At 41.4% G+C, this 22,994-nt stretch overlaps 1 protein-coding gene across 4 annotated transcripts in view; it reads right to left on the bottom strand.

The window, feature by feature from the left end:
- The window catches only part of BMPR2 (bone morphogenetic protein receptor type 2), a 188,560-nt gene that overhangs the window by 73,742 nt on the left and 91,824 nt on the right, over positions 1–22,994 (bottom strand). For all 4 annotated transcript variants that reach the window (XM_019022494.4, XM_019022495.4, XM_063695101.1 and 1 more), the window contains exon 3: positions 20,762–20,932. In XM_019022494.4, coding sequence (XP_018878039.2) covers positions 20,762–20,932 — 171 coding nt within the window. The remainder of the gene's footprint in view (positions 1–20,761; positions 20,933–22,994) is intronic.

Raw genomic sequence — 22,994 nt, 5'->3', positions numbered from 1 at the left:
TTTTAAATTTTTAAAAATGGTTAATCTCTGTGCATGCTGGCTCACACCTGTAATTCTAGCACTTTGGGAGGCCGAGGCAGGAGGATTGCTTGAAGCTAGGAGCTTGAGACCATCCTGAGGAACACAGCAAGACCCTGTCTCTATAAAACATTAAAAAAAAGATTCTAGCTACTAGGGAGGCTGAAGTGGGAGGATCACTTGAGCCCAGGAGTTTGAGGCTGCTGTGAGCTATGATCATGCCACCGCACTCCAGCCTGGGAGACAGAGTGAGAACCTGACTCTGTTTTTTTGTTTTTTTGTTTAAAAAGGTTAAGACAGTAAATTTTACATTTTAAAAAACAGTCTAAGGGTGGTTCTCACCTTTTTTAAAAGATGTTTTATTTTTAAAATATTAAGAATATACATATAAACACCTGAACTCACACAATTTTCAGTATTTATAAAATGCTTTATAATACTGTCAGCACTTATGTCATAATATTGTAATTATTGGCATAATTACAATATTCCAATCTACCCATATTGCTTCCTGACATAGTCACCCTTATACCCTCAACAGGAGTTTATGGATAGGGATAATAAAGAGAATGAGAAACAAAATCTTATTCACCTCTTTATTGCCAATATTTGAAAGTGGCTTGCATGCATAGTGTGTATTCAATACCTGTTGAATGAATGAATGGATACATGAATAAATACATGATGGGGAGCACTAATGACAAGATTATACTGGAAATAGGCCGGGCGCAGTGGCATGCGGAGGCTCACGCCTGTAATCCCAGCACTTTGGAAGGGTGAGGCATGCTAATCACCTGAGGTCAAAAGCTCAAGATCAGCCTGGCCAAAACAGCGAAACCCAATCTCCCCTAAAATTACAAAAATTGGCCGGGTGTTGGTGGTGCACCCCTATAGTAAAAAAATCTGAGGGTGGGACCAACAATCTGTTTTCAAGGGCCTCCAAACTGATACGGATTAATGCTAAAGTTTGAGGATCATTATTCAAGTGCTCTCAACAATTCTGCAATCAGTTTAATAATTTGCTGTCCTTTCTTACATAAACTAGCTAGGTGGTATTTTCTTCTAGGAAACTGAACCCAGACCAGTTCAGAAAAATACAAAAAGTATAACTTGATTGTGGTGCAATACAGGCAAAGTAAACCCTTCAGAATAGAACACTTGACTTTATAGCAGTGTTCTGGCATTTGCATTGATTTGTGATAGAGAAGCAGCCTCAAATATTATCCTCTACGTTTTTATCTTATTGATTTTTTAACTGTAATTCAAGTTTCATGGAAATCTGATCATTATTTATTAGTGATATAAAGACAAACTACTTACTATTCCAGGCAAATTATTATGTTCAAATTCTTGTTAGTATTAACTCTGATGTATGAATCTGATTCATTATACAGAATTCTCAATTTTCAGTCTACAAATTCATTAGAAGTGCCCAACCTGGGGTCTTCTTTAGCCATTAAGTTCCTAGATGACTATTATAAAACAGACTAAGTTACTTTCAGTGTTAGAAAAGAAAACCTCTTGAAAATCAAACTTATTTATGCATAATAAAGCTTCATAGGCCTACATATGCCAGGTGTCTTTGCTTAAGTAAAATTTTATTTTCAGAACATAATTGAAAAATAGTTTGCTATCATGCGGATAAAAAGCTCTATTAGGCAGGCATATTTTTTATTAATAAAAATGGGGAAATCAATTATAATAAGTATAATTTGTACAGCATAATTGCTTTCAAAATATAAGATCCATGAGAACACACAGCTCACTGTAGCCTCCATCTCCCTGGGGCTCAGGTGATCCTCCCACCTCAGACTCCTGAGTGGCTGGCACTACAGGAGTGCACCACCACACCCAGCTAATTTTTTTAAAATTTCTTGTAGAGGCAGGGTCTCACTATATTGCCTAGGCTGATCCTGAACTCCTGGACTCAAGCAATTCTCCTGCCTTGGCTTGCCAAAGTGCTGGGATTATAGGTGTAAGCCACCATGCCCGGTCTTAAAGTTCTTTATTCTAAGTAGAATGGTCCATATAATTCATTCTGAAGATGAATAAAAATTGAAATAAGACTACGAACATGGGCAATAAGCCTTTAATGTGTCTTTTTTTTTTTTTGGAGACAGAGTCTTGCTCTATCGCCCAGGTGCAGTGATGCAATCTTGACTCACTGCCAACTCCACCTCCCGAGTTCAAGCAATTCTTGTGCCGTAGCCGCCTGAGTAGCTGGGACTACAGGCGTGCACCACCAGGCAGGCTAAGTTTTTTTGTATTTTTTAGTAGAGATGGGGTTTCGCCATGTTGGCCAGGCTGGTCTCAAACTCCTGGCCTCAAGTGATCTGCTTGCCTTGCCCCACCAAAGTGCTGGGATTACAAGCGTGAGCCACCCTGCCCGGCCTGTCTCATTATTTTGCTATTTCAAAATAATACAAATATTTCAGAACTCATGTTGATAGGTAAGTAGACAATTTCAAAAGAGAGACACTAATTCTGTGTCTGTTTTCTACTTTTCTGTATGACATTATGCTTTCCATTAGCATGGAGAAGTAAGGCAATATATGTTCTAAATATCCTTTCTTTCTTAAGACAAGCATTCCTCCTCCTGCTGGGAAAGGCATGTGAAAGTATATGGGGGCATTTTTTTTAATTGTCATATTAGGGTTAAAGGGCTATTGGCATTTATGAGTGTAGACCAGGAACTTTAAAATCCTTCAATGCTTGGGATGGTCTGGTACAACTGATGTTTTATCCTAAAGGCCAATGGCAGTTCTTTAGAGAACTGCCCTTGCCCTCACCCTAGGCACTAAGCCCTCACTTAGCAATTAAGGATCTTGAGATCATTCTGCATATGGTGGTTCCTGAATTCAAGGACAGATGTCCTTATAAGATAAAGGCAAAGGGGCTGGGTGCGGTGGCTCATGCCCGTAATCTCAGAACTTTGGGAAGCCCAGGCGGGCGAATCACTTGAGGTCAGGAGTTTGAGACCAGCCTGGTCAACATGGTGAAAGCCCAACTCTACCAAAAATACAAAATAAGCAGGCATGGTCGTGTGCAACTGTAGTCCCAGCTACTCAGGAGGCTGAGGCAGAAGAATCCGTTGAACCCAGGAGGCAGAGGCTGTAGTGAGCTGAGATCACACCACTACACTCCAGCCTGGGTGACAGAGTGAGACTCTGTCTCAGAAAAAAAAAAAAAAAAAAAAAGATAAAGGCAAAGGGAGATTTGAGACACACAGAGATGAAGGCCATGTGAAGGCAGAAGCAGAGATTAGAATTATGCAGCTACAAACCGAGGAACACCAATGATTTACTGAAACCTGTCAAAGCTAGGAGATCTCAAGGCATGTAACAGATTCTCCTTTACAGCCTCCAGAAGGAACCAACTCAGCCAATACCTTGGCTTTAGACTGCTGGCCTCCAAAGCTGTCCAAGAACAAATTTCTGTTATTTTTTAGCCACCCTATTTGTGATAATTTATTATGGCAACCCTACAAAAAAAAGTTAGAGGTAAAAACCAGTCATACTTAGGATCATTAAACACATCTTAAAGTTCTATAATTAAAAAACAGAGGCATTAATTACCATTTATATTATTCAAAAATAATTAGAAACTATTAGGGCATTGGCTGGGCGCAGTGGCTCATGTCTGTAATCCCAGCACTTTGGGAGGCCGAGTCGGGAGGATTGCTTGAGCCCAGGAGTTTGAAACAAGCCTGGGCGAAAGAGTGAGACCTCATCTCTATTTTTTTTTCTTCTTTCTTTCTTTTTTTTTTTTTGAGACGGAGTCTCACTCTGTCGCCCAGGCTGGAGTGCAGTGGCACGATTTCGGCTCACTGCAAGCTCCACCTCCCAGGTTCATGCCATTCTCCTGCCTCAGCCTCCCGAGTAGCTGGGACTACAGGCACCCGCCACCACGCCTGGCTAATTTTTTGCATTTTTTTTTAGTAGAGACGGGGTTTCACCGTGTTAGCCAGGGCGGTCTCGATCTCCAGACCTCGTGATCCGCCCGCCTCGGCCTTCCAAAGTGCTGGGATTACAGGCGTGAGCCACCGCGCCCAGCCTTTTTTTTTTTTTTGAGACGGAGTCTCGCTGTGTCGCCCAGGCTGGAGTGCAGTGGTGCGATCTCGGCTCACTGCAAGCTCCGCCTCCCAGGTTCACGCCATTCTCCTGCCTCAGCCTCCCCAGCAGCTGGGACTACAGGCGCCTGCCACCAAGCCCGGCTAATTTTTTGTATTTTTAGTAGAGACAGCGTTTCACTGTTAGCCAGGATGGTCTCGATCTCCTGACCTCATGATCCACCCGCCTCGGCCTCCCAAAGTGCTGGGATTACAGGCGTAAGCCACCGCGCCCGGCCTTATTTTTTTTCGGAAGGAAGGAAGGGAGGGAGGCAGGGAGGAAGGGAGGGAGGGAAGGAAGGAAGGAAATATTAGACACTGACACTGAACAGCATATTATAACACAAAGCCTTGATTTTTAAACAACAGACAAGTATTGGGGGAACAACCAAAGTGATGTGATTAGAATATCTGTGCTGTTTAAAGTAGTTCCTGTAACAGTTGAAAATGAGAAATACAGATGCTTCCCGACTTAAAATTTTTTGATTTTACCATAGTTTAAAAGCAATGTATAGAAATCTTACTTCAGATTTTTATCATCTTCTGGGTTAGTTATATAGAGTAAGATACTCTCTCATGATGCCTGAGTGCAGTCACACCTCACTGCAGCCTCAAACTCCTAGGCTTAAGTGATCCAACTGCCTCAGCTTCTGGAGTAGCTAGGACTATAGGTGTGCACCACTATGCCCAGCTAACTTTTCTTTTTATTTTTCAGAGACAAGGTCTCACTATATTACCCAAGCTGGTCTCAAGTTCCTGGCATCAAATGATTTTCCCACCTCAGCCTCCTGAAGTACTGGGATTACAGGCATGAGCCACTGTACCCGGTCAAAAGAACACATTCCTGAGTAACAAGTTCCAATACCAAATAAAGAATTACCTCTTGCAGGCAGCAAAAGAATATATAAATTGAACTACATCCAAAGTAAAAACTTTGGGCTGGCCGTGGTGGCTCATGCCTATAATAGATCCCAGCACTTTGGGAGGCCTAGGTGGGCGGATCACTGAGGTCAGGGAGTTCCATACCAGCCTAGCCAACATGGCAAAACCCCATCGCTACCAAAAATACAAAAATTAGCCAGATGTGGTAGCACACACTTGTAATCCCAGCTACTTGGGAGGCTGAGGCAGGAGAATGGCTTGAACCTGGGCGGGTAGGCGGGGTGGGGGGCGGAGATTGCAGTGAGCTGAGATCACACCATTGCACTCCAGCCTGGGTGACAGAGTGAGACTCCATCTCAAAAACAAAAACAAAAACAAAAAAAAACCAACAAACAAAAACAAAAATAAAAACTTGCACATTATGGATACAATCAAAAGAGTGAAACGGCAAGCTATGGGAGAAAATATTTGCAAATCATATATCTGATAAGTGGTTAATATCCAAAATATATAAAGAACTCCTACAACTTAACAACATAAAACAAATGACCCAATTAAAAAATGGGCAAAGGACCTGAATAGGTATTTTTCCAAATGGCCAACAAGCACATAAAAAGATGCTCAATATCTCCAATCATTAGGGAAATATAAAACAAAACCACGATGACATTCCACCTCACACCCATTAGGACAGTGACTATTTAAAAAAAATAACAAGTGATGGCAAGAAGGTGAAGAAACTGGAACCCTTGTAGGTTCTCAAAAAATTAAAACTAGGCCAGGCGTAGTGGTTCACGCTGCACTTTGGGAGGCTGAGGTGGGAGGACTACTTGAAGCTGAATGTTCACGACCAGCCTGACAACATAGTAAGATCCTATCTCTAAAATAAAATTTAAAAATTAGCCAGGTAGCAGCCGGGCGTGGTGGCTCATGCCTGTAATCCCAGCACTTTGAGAGGCCGAGGCAGGTGAATCACAAGGTCAGGAGTTTGCAACCAGCCTGGCTAACATGGTGATACCCTGTCTCTACTAAAAATACAAAAAAATTGGCTGGACATAGTGGCGAGTGCCTGTAATCCTAGCTACTCGGTAGGCTGAGGCAGGAGAATCGCTTGAACCCGGGAGGCGGAGGTTGCAGTGAGCCGAGATCGTGCCACTGTACTCCAGCCTGGGTGACACAGTGAGACTCCGTCTCAAAAAAAAAAAAAAAAAAAAAAATTAGACAGGCATGGGGTCATGTGCCTGTAATCCTAGCTACCTGGGAGGCTGAGGCAGGAGGATCATTTGAGCCCAGGAGTTCAAGGTTACAATGAGCTATGATCGTGCCACTGCACTCCAGTCTAGGCAACAAAGCAAGACCCTGTCTCTTAAAAAAAATTAAAAATAGCATTTTTATCATATGATTCTGCAATTCTATTTCTTGGTATACATCCAAAAGAATTGAAAGCAGGGTCTCAAAGAGATATTTGTATACCCACATTCATTGGAGCTTTATAGCCAAGAGGTAGAAGTAACTCAAGTGTCCACGATGGATGAATGGATGAATAAATGTAGTATTTACGTAAAATGGAATATTATCCGGCCTTCAAAAAAATTCTAACACATGCTACAAGATGGATGAACCTTCATGACACTATGCTAAGTGAAATGAGCTAGTTGCAAAAAAGACAAATATGATATGATTCTACTTATAGGATATACTTAGAGTAGTCAAATTCATAGAGACAGAAAGTAGAGGGTGGCTGGAGGGCCTGAGAAGAAGGGGTAATAGTGAGTTGTTATTTAATGGGTACAGAGTTTCAGTACTTGAAGGTGAAGAGTTCTGGAGATTGGTCATATGACAATAGCAACTACACTGAACTGTACACTTAAAAATGATAAGACGATAAATTTCACATTTTGTCTATTTTACCACAGCTAAAATTTTTACAAAATAATTTATTGTAACGTACATACACTACATGCAGCTGTCTTGACTAAAGACAGAAAACTGCTCTGAAAAATAATTAGGAATAAATTTAACAAAAGAACTGTAAGGCTTGTACACTGAGTAAACTATAAAACATTGTTGAAATAAATGAAAGAAGGTCTAAATAAATGGAAAGATATTGTGTTCATGAATTAAGAGACTTTCTATTGTTAATATAGCAATACTCCCCAAACTGCCTATCAAAATCCCAGTTGTCTTTTTTCAGATATGGAAAACTGATCACAATTCATATGGAAATGCAAGGAACCCAAAACAGCCATAATAATCTTGAAAAAGAAAAACAGGCCAGGCACGGTGTCTCTCGCCTGTAATCCCAGCACTTTGGGAGGCTGAGGCAGGTGGATCAGCTGAGTCAGGAGTTCGAGACCAGCCATAGCCAACATGGTGAAACCCTGTCTCTACTAAAAATACAAAAATTAGCTGGGCATGGTAGTGCAAGCCTGTAATCCCAGCTACTTGGGAGGCTGAGGCAGGAGAATTGCTTGAACCTGGGAGGCAGAGGTTGCAGTGAGCTGAGATCACACCATTGGACTCCAGTGTGGGCAACAAGAGTGAAACTCCATCTCAAGAGAAGAGAAGAGAAGAGAAGAGAAGAGAAGAGAAGAGAAGAGAAGAGAAGAGAAGAGAAGAGAAAAGAGAAGAGAAAGAAAAAGAAGAACAAAGTTGGAGAACTCAGCTTTCTCTATTTTAAAACTAATTACAAAGCAATAGTTATCATGACAGTGTGGTCCTGGCATAAGGATCAATGATGAATGGAATAGAATTAAGAGTTCAGAAATACACCTTTGCACTTACGGTCAATTGATTTTTTTTTTTTTTTTTTTAGACGGAGTCTCGGTCTGTCACCCAGGCTGGAATGCAGTGGCGCGATCTCGGCTTGCTGCAACCTCCACCTCCCGGATTCATGCCATTCTCCTGCCTCAGCCTCCTGAGTAGCTAGGACTATAGGCACATGCCACCACGCCTGGCTAATTTTTTTGTATTTTTTAGTAGAGATGGGGTTTCACCGTGTCAGCCAGGATGGTCTTGATCTCCTGACCTCATGATCCACCCGCCTCGGCCTCCCAAAGTGCTGGGATTACAGGCATGAGCCACCGTGCCCGGCCTGTCAATTGATTTTTGACAAGGATACCAAGACTTTTCAACTGGGAAAAATAATATTTTCCACAAAAGATACTGGAAAACTGGATATCAAACAAAAGAATGAAGTTGGACTCCCTACCTCATGCCATATACAAAAATTAACTCAAAATGGATCACAGACCTAAATGTAAGAGCTAAAACTATAAAACCCCAAGAAGAAAACACAACAGCAAACCTTTGTGACTGTGTATTAGAAAATGGTTTCAGGTTGGGCGTGGTGGCTCACACCTGTATTCCCAGGACTTTGGGAGGCCGAGGCAGGCAGATCACCTGAGGTCAGGAGTTTGAGACCAGCCTGCCCAACATGGCAAAACCCCATCTCTACTAAAAATACAAATGCTAGGCATGGTGGCACACACCTGTAATCCCAGCTACTCGGGAGGCTGAGACAGGAGAATAGCGTGAACCCAAGAGGTGGAGGTTGCAGTGAGCTGAAATCGCACCACTGCACTCCAGCCTGGGCGACAGAGTGAGGCTCCATTTAAAAGCAAAAAAAGAAAAAGAAAAAGAAAATGGTTTCAGATTGACTAAATAAAAAAAGATAAATTAGACTTCATTAAAAATGTCAAAACTATGTACCTCAAAGAATACCACCAACTAAGTAAAATGACAAGCCAAAGAATGAGACTTGTATCTACTATGTAAAAAGAACTTTTACAACTCAACAATAAAAAGACAAATATGCACAATTTTTATATGGGCAATGGGTTTGAATTAACATTTTACCAAATAAAATATACAATGTTTAAGAAGCACAGGAAAAGATGCTCATCACCATTATTCATTATGGAAATGAAAACCAAAACCATAATGAGATATTACATCATACGCATGAGGATGACTATAACCAAAAAGAAACTGGTCACTATTTTCAAGTAGAGAAAGGTTAAAAAATTGGAAGTGAAAAAACAATTGAAAGTTGGGAGGAAAGAATAAAAGCTGCCAAAGGTTAAAACACAGTAGTGCTTATTACTGCACACCCCATCTCAAGCATGTGTTTGGAAGTTTTAATGTGTAAATACAAATACTTAACTGTATTATGTGCCACTCTGGTGGGAATGTTGATAATGGGGGAGGCTATGCATGTGTGGGAGCAGGGGGGAGATAATGGGAATTCTCTTCTTTCCTCTCAATTTTGCTATCAACCTAAACTGCTCTACTTTTATTAAAAAAATTTTATTATCTCACAGTTTCTATGGGAATCTACATACTGTTTATATAAGTGCTCTGCCAGGATCTTTTACGAGACCGTAATCAGGGTGTAGGCTGGTGCCATAGTCATCTCAAGACTCAACTAAGACAGTATCTATCGCTGAGCTCACTCAATAGCTGTTGGCAGGGTTCACAAATTGTTGTACTATGGGCCTCAGTTCCTTGCTGGGTATTGGCAAGTTAGCTGACCTCAGTTCTTTGTCAAGTGGCCCTCTTCAACAGAGCAAGCACAGAAGAAGAGCCAGAGAGAACACATCAGCAAAATAACAGTCATGGTCTTTTAAAACCTAATTACAGAAGTGATATACCATCACTTTTGCCTAATTTGTTAAAATCAAGTTATTAAGTCTAGCTCACATTCAGAAGGACAGGATTACACAAGGGTGAGAATACCAGGAGGCAGGGATCATTGGGAACCATGTCAGAAGCTGCCTACCACAATATATACACTTTTGATTTTTTTCTTCTTGTTTATTTTTATTTATGGTTTGAGACAGGGTCTCGGTTTGTCACCCAGGCTGGAGTGCAGTGGTGTAATCATGGCTCACTGCAGCCTCGACTTCCTGGGCTCAGGTAATTCTCCCACTTCAGCCTCTCAAATAGCTGAGACTACAACATGCACCACCACAACTGGCTAATCTTTTTGTTCTTTCGTTTCGTTTTGTTTTTGTAGAGACGGGGTTTTGCTATGTTGCCCAAGTTACTATTGAAACTGCTGGGCTCAAGTGATCCACCAACTTCAGCCTCTCAAAATGCTGGGATTACAGGTGTGAGCTGCCATGCCTGGCCCTTCTTAGAGCGGTCTTGCTGTGTTGCCCCACCTGGAGTGCAGTAGAGTGATCATAGCTCACTGTAGCCTTAAACTCCTGGGCTCAAATGATCCTCCCACCTCAGCCTTCCAAACAGTTGGGACTACTTTGGAAGTACGGGCACATGCCACCATGCCCTGCTAACTTAAAAAGAGCCTCAAGTCACAATGTTCTGTCAACCCATTCCAAATACATAGCCTTCTTTTATGTTTTTCTGTTTAAAGACAACTTATTTAACGTACTGTATATGGTTGTATATGGTTGACCCACTGACACTTAACTCATGGCCAACAGCACTATAACTCATGCCTGAATGAATTTTACCTCACACACGTATTTCTCCTGAAGGTGTATCACAGCCTTCTTGTTCTTTGGAATACTAGACAGCACTTTGGCACCACTCTTGCAGGCCATTTCAAACCACAAAAGCAACAAAAAGCATAAAAATGCAAAAGAATACCACTAAATAGACTGAAAAAGATACTTGTTTACAGTATGAGAACTGAAACAAGAAGGCAGAGCATAGCCTTCTTCAACCTAAGCTAGGAACGTGCACCTTGGGTGACTCGAATTTTTTGCCACTCTGTGCATGTCTAGGAATGACCATGAAAGCACTGTGAATATTGGTTTTGGGGTTACAAATACATTTTAGCAAGTAAAAGGGGGGCAAAACGGAATTCAGGAACAATGAGGATCCACTGCCCCTTACTTATTGCTAAACACTTTTACAAATATACAACTGGAGGAAAAAAGGCAGAATATCTTTTTTCAGGAACAACTTCCTATAGCTTTTATTATTTATTTATTTATTTATTTTGGAGATGGAGTCTCACTCTGTCGCCCAGGCTGGAGTGCAGTGGGGTGAATTCGGCTCACTGCAACCTCCGCCTCTTAGGTTCAAGCTGTTCTCTTGCCTCAGTCTCCCGAGTAGCTGGGACTACAGTCGCCTGCCACAACACCCAGCTAATTTTTGTATTTTCAGTAGAGACGGGGTTTCATCATATTGGCCAGGCTGGTCTCAAACTCCTGACCTTGTGATCCGCCCGCCCTGGCCTCCCAAAGTGCTGGGATTACAGGTGTGAGCCACCGCTCCCGGCTTAGCTTTTATTTTTTTTTCTGTGTATGAAAGATGCAGGAAATAGTATGTGTTCTGTTTCTCAAGTATAAGGACATAGGAAACAACAAATATCATAGGAAACTCAATAACAATCCTTCAAATTAAAAAAAAAAATCACAGAATATAGGCTTTCATACATAATAAATAAAAATTAGCAGAAAAGTATCCTTTATGGTAAAAGGAAAATGATATGGGGGAGGATGTTTGTAATAGTTTCTAAAATGACTTAAAGACAGTTATTTCCTAAGAAAGTAACTGTTATTTATTGAATGTCTTCTCTATGTGGACACTTTAGTGTATTATCTTGTTTAATCTAAACACCCACATAAATTGGATACTATTATTTTGCATATGAAGTAATTGATGCACAGAGGCTAAATAATCTGCTCAAGGTTATGTTTAGCAAGTTTAACAGCAAGGTTTTTAACCCAGGCACTACGATTGATGACCTATGCTCTTAATCATTACACTATATAACATTCCAAACAATCAAGTGAAACCTTATGCTTCTCTCCCTCAAATTATCCTTTTTTTTTTTTTTTTGGCAGTTGATTAAGCTAATTTCATATTACAGCTAATACAAAATGTGTTGTTTTTAATGAGACATTTTGAGAAGTGCTCAAAACAGTATATTGAAGTTGTCGGTGTATTCTTAGTCAAAGTTGTGTCTGTTCAACTATTATTTAACTTATTTTATTTATTTTTTTTGAGTCTCGCTCTGCATCCCAGGCTGGAGTGCAATGGCGCAATCTCAGCTCACTGCAACTTCCGCCTCCCGGGTTCCAGCAATTCTCCTGCCTCAGCCTCCCAAGTAACCGGGATTACAGGCCCATGCCACCACACCCAGCTAATTATTTTGTATTTTAGTAGAGACGGGTTTCATTGTGTTACCAAGGCTGGTCTCCAACTCCTGAACTCAGGCAATCCACCCGCCTCGGCCTCCCAAAGTGCTAGGATTACAGGCATGAGCCACCGCACCCAGCCTATTTAACATTATTTTAAAGATGCTTGTTACTCAAATCATGGCTAGTCTCATCTTGGTTTTGAATGTATTTTAAATGTTTTCATGTATCTGTGACTCTATTATAGTACGTCTATATCTGAAACCACTAAATAATTATTAGATGGGTAATTAGTTTTTGCATATGAAAATACGCAGAAAATGCTCAGTAATCAGAGAGCACATTATAAGGAAATGAGACACAGTTAAGGCAGGAAGAGAGGGACACACATGGAACTGGAAATCCTAAAAAGACAATAAAAATTGAAGTTGTTGAAATAAAGACATGGAAATTATTTCATAGTCTGCAACCAATTCTGTCTAGTATTTCAGAAGATATTTATTAAACACTGGTCAATTCCACCATACATGCTTGGGACTTAGATTTTTTTTTTTTTTTTTTTTTTTTTTAACCTTGAGACAGAGTTTCACTCTTGCTGCCCAGGCTGGAGTGCAATGCTGCAATCTTGGCTCACTGCAACCTCCGCCTCCCGGGTTCAAGCGATTCTCCTGCCTTGGCCTCCCGAGTAGCTGAGATTACAGGCATGTGCCACCACGCCCGGCTAATTTTGCATTTTTTTTAGTAGAGACGGGGTTTCTCCATGTTGATCAGTCTGGTCTCAAACTCCTGACCTTAGGTGATCTGCCCACTTTGGCCTCCCAAAGGGCTGGGATTACAGGCGTGAGCCACTGCACCCAGCCGGGACTTAGATTTTACAGACGAAAAGCTTCCACTGAGTTTATCAGTTAAAGCCAGGTCAGTTAACAGGTTTTGCTTTGTTCATCAGGCAAATAAGTAATGTAAAATTTTAAAAACCCCAACATGAAAAAGGATTACTTTTTGAGAGAAGAGGAGCAAGGTAGGTAGGTAGGGTAGATACGGGATAGAGGCTGGCATTCAGAAGTGCAGAGCTAGCAAAACTTCAGAATGAAAACTGTCTGATGAACAATAAATAATGTGTAAATGGAATTTTGTTACTACTGCATTAAAGAATTAATATTTTCCTAAAGGATGCAACCTTATATTTCTCTTATCCTGTGCCTTCTACATTAATATATATTTTTTAATTTTTTATTTTTGTGGGTACATAGTAGGTATATATATTTATGGGGTATGTGAGATGTTACACTAGTATTTTGAAAAAGTATAAAAATGTGGCCGGGCGTGGTGACTCACGCCTGTAATTCCAACACTTTGGGAAGCCGAGGCAGGTGGATCACCTGAGGTCAGGAGTTCGAGACCAGCTTGGCCAAACTACTAAAAATACAAATACAAAAAACCTGCACTCCCACCTGGGCAACAGAATGAGACTGAATCAAAAAACAAGAACACAAAACAAAAACCTGACAACTACGAAACATATATAGTAACGTGGAAAATATTTATGTTAAACAAAAAGGCAGGATCTAAAATGGATGTATATTACAAATACAGCTACGTAAAAATAAGAGAGAAAAGACTGGAAAGAAACATTCTAAATATTAACAATGGTTGTATATGGGTGTAGAGACTATTGGAGATTATTTTTTTCCTTGCTACTTATGTCATTTTTCTCTTTTTCCAAATTAACAAGCAGGTTATTGGTTACACAAATAATACATGAATATATTCTCATTTTAAATTAAAGATTCAAACAATACAAAACTATAGGAATAATAAGTGACCTTTCCAGCAGGCGCGGTGGCTCACGCCTGTAATCCCAGCACTTTGGGAGGCTGAGGCGGGCAGATCATGAGGTCAGGAGATCGAGACCATCCTGGCTAACACGGTGAAACCCCTCTCTATTAAAAGTACAAAAACAAATTAGCTGGGCGTGGTGGCAGGCGCCTGTAGTCCCAGCTACTCAGGAGGCTGAGGCAGGAGAATGGCGTGAACCCGGTAGGCGGAGCTTGCAGTGAGCCGAGTGAGCCACCGTACTCCAGCCTGGGCGACGGAGCGAGACTCCATCTCAAAAAAATAAAAAATAAAAATAAAAAATAACCTTTCCACAGTCTTCCCACACTACCCACTTCTTTTTGTTTTGTTTTGTTTTGTTTGAGACGGAATCTCTTTCTGTTGCCCAGGCTGGAGTGCAGTGGCATGATCTCAGCTTACTGCAACCTCCGCTTCGCTTCCCAGGTTCAAGAGATTCTTCTGCCTCAGCCTCCTGAGTAGCTGGGACTGCAGGCCCATGCCACCACACCTGGCTATACTTTTTGTATTTTTAGTAGAGATGGGGTTTCGTCATGTAGGCCAGGTTGGTCCCGAACTCCTGACCTCATGATCCACCTGCCTCGGCCTTCCACAGTGCTGGAATTATAGACGTGAGCAACCGTGCCCGGCGATCCACTTATTTCTTTGCTAAGTTTGCACAGTATTTAGTAATTTTATTTTTTATTTTATTATTTTTGGTGAGACAGAGTCTCGCTCTGTCGCCCAGGCTGGAGTGCAGTGGCATGATCTCGGCTCACTGCAACCTCTGCCTCCCGGGTTCAAGGAATTCTTCTGCCTCAGCCTCCCGAACAGCTGGGACTACAGGGGTGTGCCACCATGCCCAGCTAATTTTTGTATTTTTAGTAGAGATGGGGTTTCACCATATTGGCCAAACTGATCTTGAACTCCTGACCTCATGATCCGCCTGCCTCGGCCTCCCAACGTGCTGGGATTACAGGCATGAGCCACTGCGCCCGGCTATTTTATTTTATTTTATTTTATTTATTTTGAGATGGTGTCTCACTCTGTCACCCAGGCTGGAGTGCAATGGCACAATCTCTGCTCACTGCAACCTCTGCCTCCTGGGTTCAAGCGATTCTCGTGCCTCAGCCTCCCGAATAGGTGGGATTACAGGCGCCCACTACCACACCCAGCTAATTTTTTCTATTTTTAGTAGAGACAGGGTTTTTCCATGTTGGCCAGGATGTCTCAAACTCCTGACCTCAAGTGAGCCGCCCGCCTTGGCCTCTCAAACTGCTGAGATTAGTGGCGTAAGCCACCGCGCCTGGCCAGTTTTTTGTAATTTTAAAATGTGTTTTTGTTAAAATTTTTATGTTCATTTTTTTTTAAGACAGGTTCTCACTCTGTAGCCTAGGCTGGAGTGCACTGGCACAATCTTGGATTACAGCAACTTCCGCCTCCCAGACTCAAGTGATCCTCCCATCTCAGCCTCCCAAGTAGCAGGGATCACAGGTGTGCGCCACTATGCCCAGCTAATTTTTGTATTTTGGGTACAGATGGGGTTTCTCCATGTTGCCCAGACTGGTCTCAAACTCCTGGGATCAAGCGATCCGCCTGCTTTGGCCTCCCAAAGTGCTGGGATTTCAGGCATGAGCCACTGTGCCCTGCCATAATGAAAAATTTTAAAGGAGAAAAAACTCACCATCACTAAACTTTCTATTTATTGTTATATGGTCATGAGCAAAAGTTCTGTTTCTGATTTTTATATTTTAATTTTTCTTTAAACTTCAACAAATAAAAGTATTTTTATTTTGGTTAAACACCTAGCAATTGCAGACTAAATGTCTGACATTCGATATTACAGTAGTTATTTTTCTTGAGGTTAGTGCAAAAGCCAAAACTGATCTTGTTTGCCAACTTTAACTTCAATTTTTTTGTCTCAAGAACAAAATATACAAATGGAGTTAATGCTTCCAAATTAGAGAGCTATACTTAAAACACTTTCCCTTTTTATTGCAATAGCATTACTGATTCCTAGCTGGCAATATTCCTACTTTTGGGTCAAAAGGTTATAGTAAACTAAACTAAGACCTAGGTAACAATCTGAAATGTAAGGCAGCTGTAAGATCTTTGAGGATATGTATGAACAAATTCACTTTCTCTCTTTTTCTTTTTGAGACGGAGTCTCTGTCGCCCAGGCTAGAGTGCAGTGGTGCAATCTCGGCTCACTGCAATCTCTGCTTCCTGGGTTCAAGTGATTCTTCTGCCTCAGCCTCCCAAGTAGCTGGGATTACAGGCATGCGCCACCATGCCCGGCTAATTTTTGTATTTTTAGTAGAGATGGGGTTTCACCGTGGTAGCCAGGCTGGCATGGAACTCTGGACCTCAGATGATCCACCCACCTTGGCCTCCCAAAAAGCTGGGATTACAGGTGTGAGCCACCACACATGGCCACTTTCTCTCTTTCATCTAGCTAGAAGTACAAGTGAAAATTAGAGACTTTGTTTTGTTTGTGAAAAATAAATGTATCCAATTCAATACAATCTCCTAATAGAAGCTAATGGCCTTCAGTAGGTAGAAACTACAGCTATAAAGAAAATTTCCTATTGCTTTCAGTTTAGTGCTTCATCAACAAATCAAAGGAAATAATCCAAAACTGATGATCCTAGAGTATGGTCTGTTAGAATTGGTTGACTAAGAAAATTCTTGAGATGTGCTATATTTTAACTTTTTAAACTTTAAAAATTGTTCAAACTTTTTATTTGGAAGTAATTTAAACCTTACACAACAGTCACAAGAATAGTACAAAGAATACACCATATACTTTTACCCAGATTTACCTATTCACCTACTGATACCATTTTACTGTTTGCTTTTATTACCTCTCTCTTTCTACACACACACACACACACACACACACACACACACACACACACACTTTTTTTGAACCAATACACAGTAGAATCATGGTCCTTTATTCTTAAACACTTCTTAGATTATTTCCTAAGAATATGGTTATTCTCTTATAAAACCACAGTATTGTTATCAGCTTCAGCACATTTAACATTGAAACAACATTTTTCTCTAATCATCATGTCCTTTATCACATTCTTCTCATCCAGTAAAAGACAGGCACTGCCTAGTCATCCAGTCTTTTTTGCTTCCTTTGACCTAGACCTTTCCCACAGTCTGTTTTATATGACATTCACATTTTTGAAAAATGCGATCCCCCTTTTTGTAACAGAACATTCCTAATTTGGGGTTTGTGTGATATTACCTCATGATTAAATTCAGGTTATGCATTCTTGACTGGAATATAGTACTATACTAGTTATGTGTCCTTCTCTAGGTATCATGGATTTCCATGTGTCCTTCTTTAATAATGTTAACTTTTATTATCTGGTCAAGGTGTCCATTTTTCCCATTTTATAATTACTAACTTTTCCCTTGAGATATGTGGGAGGCATGCAAATATCCTGGCTCCTCATTGAAACTGCCCCTAGATTTAGGATCCTTTGATGATTCTTGCCTGATCCAATCCTTAACACAATGGTTGCAGAATGATAAGCTGCCAACTCCAGCAATCCTACATTTACCAGTTGGCACTTGACATTGTACTCATGATTCATTTTCCTTCCAGTGGTTCACAGTTCATTAATGTACTTGTTTAGCACTCAAATTGACCCAGATTTAGCCAGTGGGAGTTCCTTCCAGCTGGCTCCTGTGTCCTTATGACAAGTCTCCATGATATTTTTAGGTACTTTTCCTTCCTTTTTTTGCTTTGTTTTGTTTTTGAGACAGGGTCTCACTGTCACCCAGGCTGGAGTACAGGGGCCTGATCACAGCTCAATGCAGCCTTGACTTCCCAAGTTCAAGTGATCCTCCCACCTCAGCCTCTCAAGTAGCTGGGACTACAGGCGTGTGCCACACCTGGCTACTTTTTAATTTTTTTTTGAGATAAGGTCTATGTTGCCCAGGCTGGTTGTGAAATTCTGGGATCAAGCAGTCCTCTTGCCTTGGCCTCCCAAAGTGCTGGGATTACAGGCTCTTTCCTTATTTTCTTACAAAAATTATTAAAACATTACAAGATGTCCCAGGCTTATCTTGTATCTATCCTGCTCCAGTCTTGGGATAAATCATTTTTCTAAGAAGGCTTGGTTCCTTTTTTTTATTTTTATTTTTATCTTTTGAGACAGCGTTTCACTCTTGCTGCCCAGGCTGGAGTGCAATGGCATGATCTCGGCTCACTGCAACCTCCGCCTCCCAGGTTCAAGTGATTCTCCTGTCTCAGCCTCCTGGGTAGATGGGATTACAGGCATGCACCAGCACGCCCAGCTAATTTTTGTATTTTTAGTAGAGATGGGGTTTCACCATGTTGGCCAGGATGGTCTTGATCTCTTTACCTCGTGATCTGCCCGCCTCAGTCTCCCAAAGTGCTGGGATTACAGGTATGAGCCACTGCACCCAGCCTCAACTCATTTTCTTAATCCTATAATGCATCTACAATGGTTTCAGAATTGCTTTGCCCACACTACTAAAAGACAAATCTTCTCAAAAGAGTTCAGTATTTGTTTGCAATTCTCCTCCATCCTTTATATCACATCTTGCACAAGAGTGTATATAGTCAAATACTGTGCTTATAAATCACTTGAATTAGTTCTTTTTCTCTTCAGGGCTTTTTTTCCCCCCCTTATCTTTCAATAACTTTGGTATCAGGGTAGTTATTATAGTAATATGAAATACAATTGGGGCCGGGCACGGTGGCTCAGGCCTGTAATCTCAGCACTTTGGGAGGCCGAGGTGGGCGGATCATCTGAGGTCGGGAATTTGAGACCAGCCTGGCCAACATAGCGAAACCCCATCTCTACTAAATATACAACAATTAGCCGGGTGTGGTGGCAGACACCTGTTATCCTGGCTACTTGGGAGGCTGAGACAGGAGATCACTTGAACCTGGGAGGTGGACGTTGCAGTGAGCCGGGATCGTGCCACTGTACTCTAGCCAGGGTGACAAAAGCAAGATTCTGTCTCAAAAAAATAAATAAATAAAATTGGGTTCATTTATTTCAGTTTGCGTATACTGTGAAGAATTTTTCTCCTTTCCATTCTTAGGTACTTAATTTTTTTTGCTTACGTAGAATAGTGACACGATGCCAACAGTGAAAACTACATACAAAAAGCTACACTCAGGCCGAGTACGGTGGCTCACACCTGTAATCCCAGCACTTTGGGAGGCTGAGGCAGGTGGATCACCTGAGGTCGGGACTTCAAGACCAGCCTGACCAACATGGAGAAATCCCATCTCTACTAAAAATACAAAATTAGCCGGGCGTGGTGGCACATGCCTGATCCCAGCTACTAGGGAGGCTGAGGCAGGAGAATCGCTTGAACCTGGGAGGCAGAGGTTGTGGTGAGCCGAGATCGTGCCATTGCACTCCAGCCTCAGCAACAAGAGCGAAACTCCATCTCAAAAAAACAAAACAAAACAAAACCAAAAAATAAACAAACAAACAAAAAAAAGCTACACTCAGAGAACATTTACTCCTTTCCATATTCTTTCTGTCTCATTCCTTGGATCCCTTATAAATAACCAAGTTCATTATTTTCTATTTATTCTTTGTTTCTTTTTTTAAAGGTAAGTCAATAATAGATAGACTTTTTTATTTTCCTTCCAGTCCTATACAAGACAGCCTACTATATGTACTTTTTGCATCTAATATTACTGGTGAAAATCACTCTGTGCTAGTTCATAGAGATCTTATTTTTTTCTTATAGCTGTATAGTTGGTACTCCATTACATGTATGTACCATAGTATATTTCAACTAATCTCCTATTCTTGGACATTTACTTCCTAATATTGTGCAGTTACAAATAACACTGCAGTAAACAACTCAATGTCTATGTATATTCGTACTATTGAAGATGTATCTTCCAGATAAATTCCAAGAAATGTGAAAGCTAGGTGAAAGAGTAAGCACACATGTAGTTGTCTTAACCAAATTTCCCTCCATACAGGTTGTAAAGTACTACATTTTATTTTATTTTGAGACAGAGTCTCGCTGTGTCACCTAGGTTAGAGGGCAGTGGCACAATAGCTGCAGCTTCAACTTCCTATGCTCAAGCAAATCTCCAACCTCAGCCTCCCAAATAGCTGAACTACACATGCACACCACCACGCCTGGCTAATTTATTTATTGTTTTGGTAGAGATGGGATCTCACTATGTTGCCCAGGCTGGTCTTCAGTTCCTGGGCTCAAGTGCTCCTCCTGCTCTGGCCTCCTAAAGTGCTGAAATTACAGGCATGAGCCACTGTGCCTGGCCAGTACTATATTTTACCAAAGTTATTTAGTAATATATTGATGCCTTGGAAGTCCTGGTGCATCGCTTTCGGATTTCAGGTGTTTGCCAGATGTAATCTTATGATGCTGGAACTCTACCTCTCACTCCCAACAACTTTGAATTTTTTTTTTCTTTTAGGTTCACTCTTGTTGCCCAGGCTGGAGTGCAATGGCGCAATCTTGGCTCACTGCAACCTCTGCCTCCCGGGTTCAATCAATTCTCCTGTCTCAGCCTCCTGAGTAGCTGGGATTACAGGCGCCTACCACTATGCCCGGCTAATTTTTTACTTTTGGTAGAGACGGGATTTCACCAGGCTGGTCTCAAACTCCTGACCTCAGGTGATCCACCCACCTCGGCCTCCCAAAGTGCTGGCATTACAGGCATGAGCCATCACGCCTGGCTTCAACCTTGAATGTTTTTTATGTTTTTTTATATTTTGCAAATCTTTGGAGAAAGGAAATACAAAGAAAAGTTGGTTACTTTACTTACTGAGTGGTGTTGTGTCAGGAGGTGGAAAATTCTCAGTAAAGTTGACATTACATAAATCTGTGCTACAACAGCAGAAACGGTATGTTCCATTCTGAATTGAGGGAGGAGTGGTAGTTACTACACATTCTTCATAGTGACACTCTTGGGGATCTCCAATGTGAGACCAACATCCTATAAATCAATACGAATACAAAAAAGGAGACAATATGATAAAGAAAACTAAGAGAAAAACAACAAACTAAGCAGTAATTTCAATAAATGTGAGAGTACGTGTAAGCTATGAAACAGTTTTGCAAATCAACAGGAAACATATTTTTAAGAAACAGAAAAATGGTAAAGGATACCAAAGACATTTCATGGGGGGGGGGTGGGGGGAAAGGCCACCAAAAAAGGTTTCACTGCATGATTAACCTAAGAATTATTCATTTATTTATTGAGGCAGAGTTTCACTCTTGTTGCCCAGGCTAGAGTGCAATGGCACGATCTCAGCTCACTGCAATCTCCACCTCCCGGGTTCAAGCGATTCTCCTACCTTAGCCTCCCGAGTAGCTGGGATTACAGGCATGTGCCACCACCATGCCCGGCTAATTTTGTATTTTTAGTAGAGACGGGGTTTCTCCATGTTGGTCAGGCCGGTCTCAAACTCCTGACCTCAGGTGATCTGCCTGCCTCGGCCTCCCAAAGTGCTGGGATTACAGGTGTGAGCCACTGCACCCAGCTAATCGAAGAATTATTAAAGCAAGAGTAAGGTTTCATTTTTGTCTATACCAAATATATTGTTTTAGGTTTAAAAAATAATATGGCTGGGCATGGTGGCTCACGCCTAGAATCCCAGCACGTTGGGAAGCCAAAGCAGGAGGATCACTTGAGCCCAGGAATTTGAGACCAGCCTGGGCAACACAGCCATACCACATCTCTACAAACACTTAAAAATTAGCTGGGAATGGTGGTGCCTAGTTGTGGTCCTACTGACCTGGGGGGATTGCTTGAGCCCAGGAGGTCAAGGTTGCAGTGAGCCATGAATGTGCCACTGCACTCTATCCTGAGCGACAGAGTGACATTCTGTCTCAAAAATAAAATAACAGATAAATAAATAATATATATCAGAAAAATGGCTGGGCACGGTGGCTCACGCATGTAATCCCAGCACTTTGGGAGGCCGAAGTGGGCGGATCATGAGGGTCAGGAGATTGAGACCACCCTGGCCAACATGGCAAAACTCTATCTCCACTAAGAATACAAAAATTAGCTGGGCATGGTGGTGCGCACCTGTAGTCCCAGCTACTTGGCAGGCTGAGGCAGGAGAATCGCTTGAACCCGGGAGGCGGAGGTTGCAGTGAGCCGAGATCCCACCATTGCGCTCCAGCCTGGGTGACAGAGCGAGACTCCATCTCAAAAAATAAAAATAAAAAAAGAAAAATGATTCAGTAACACAGACACCTTCATACAGTGTTGGAGAGAATATAAATGAACAGTACTTTTAGAAAGCCACATGGAAATTTTTATACAGTCTTTAAAATATTGATATATCTTATAACCTAATAATTCTACATCAAGGGATCTATTTCAAGAAACAATCACATACAATCAAAAAATTATGTTTAAAGTTGTTCACTGAACTGTGTTTCACTATGCATTACAGTGAAAACATGAAAATAACATAATGTCTACCGATAGAATAATCTGTAAGTAAACTATGATATATATATACAATGATATGTTGTGCAAAAGTTAAAAAGGTTTTCAGAGATTCTTTAAAGACATGGAAAAATGCTTATAATTAAGGTGGAGAAAACTGGATATGAAATTGTTTATACAGTATGTTCCTAATTTTTTTTTTTTGAGACGGAGTCTCACTCTGTCGCCCAGGCTGGAGTGCAGTGGTGCGATCTCGGCTCACTGCAAGCTCCGCCTCCCAGCTTCATGCCATTCTCCTGCCTCAGCCTGTAGCTGGGACTACAGGCGCCCGCCACCATGCCTGGCTAATTTTCTGTATTTTTAGTAGAGACGGGGTTTCACTGTGTTAGCCAGGCTGGTCTCGACCTCCTGACCTCGTGATCCACCCGCCTCGGCCTCCCAAAGTGCTGGGATTACAGGCGTGAGCCACCAGGCCCGGCCAGTAAAAATATTTTTAAAGAGTATATTATTGTAGACTTTTGTTTTCTTTGTAGTTCTCTATATATTCCAAAATTCATAGAACAGGCATGTATAACATTATAAGAAAGATGTTTTT

Source organism: Gorilla gorilla, chromosome 11, assembly GCF_029281585.2.
Source record: "Gorilla gorilla gorilla isolate KB3781 chromosome 11, NHGRI_mGorGor1-v2.1_pri, whole genome shotgun sequence".
NCBI classification, from domain to species: domain Eukaryota; kingdom Metazoa; phylum Chordata; class Mammalia; order Primates; family Hominidae; genus Gorilla; species Gorilla gorilla.
The sequence above is the reverse complement of the archived record's forward strand: the minus strand, read 5'-3'. Positions and strand labels throughout refer to the sequence as shown.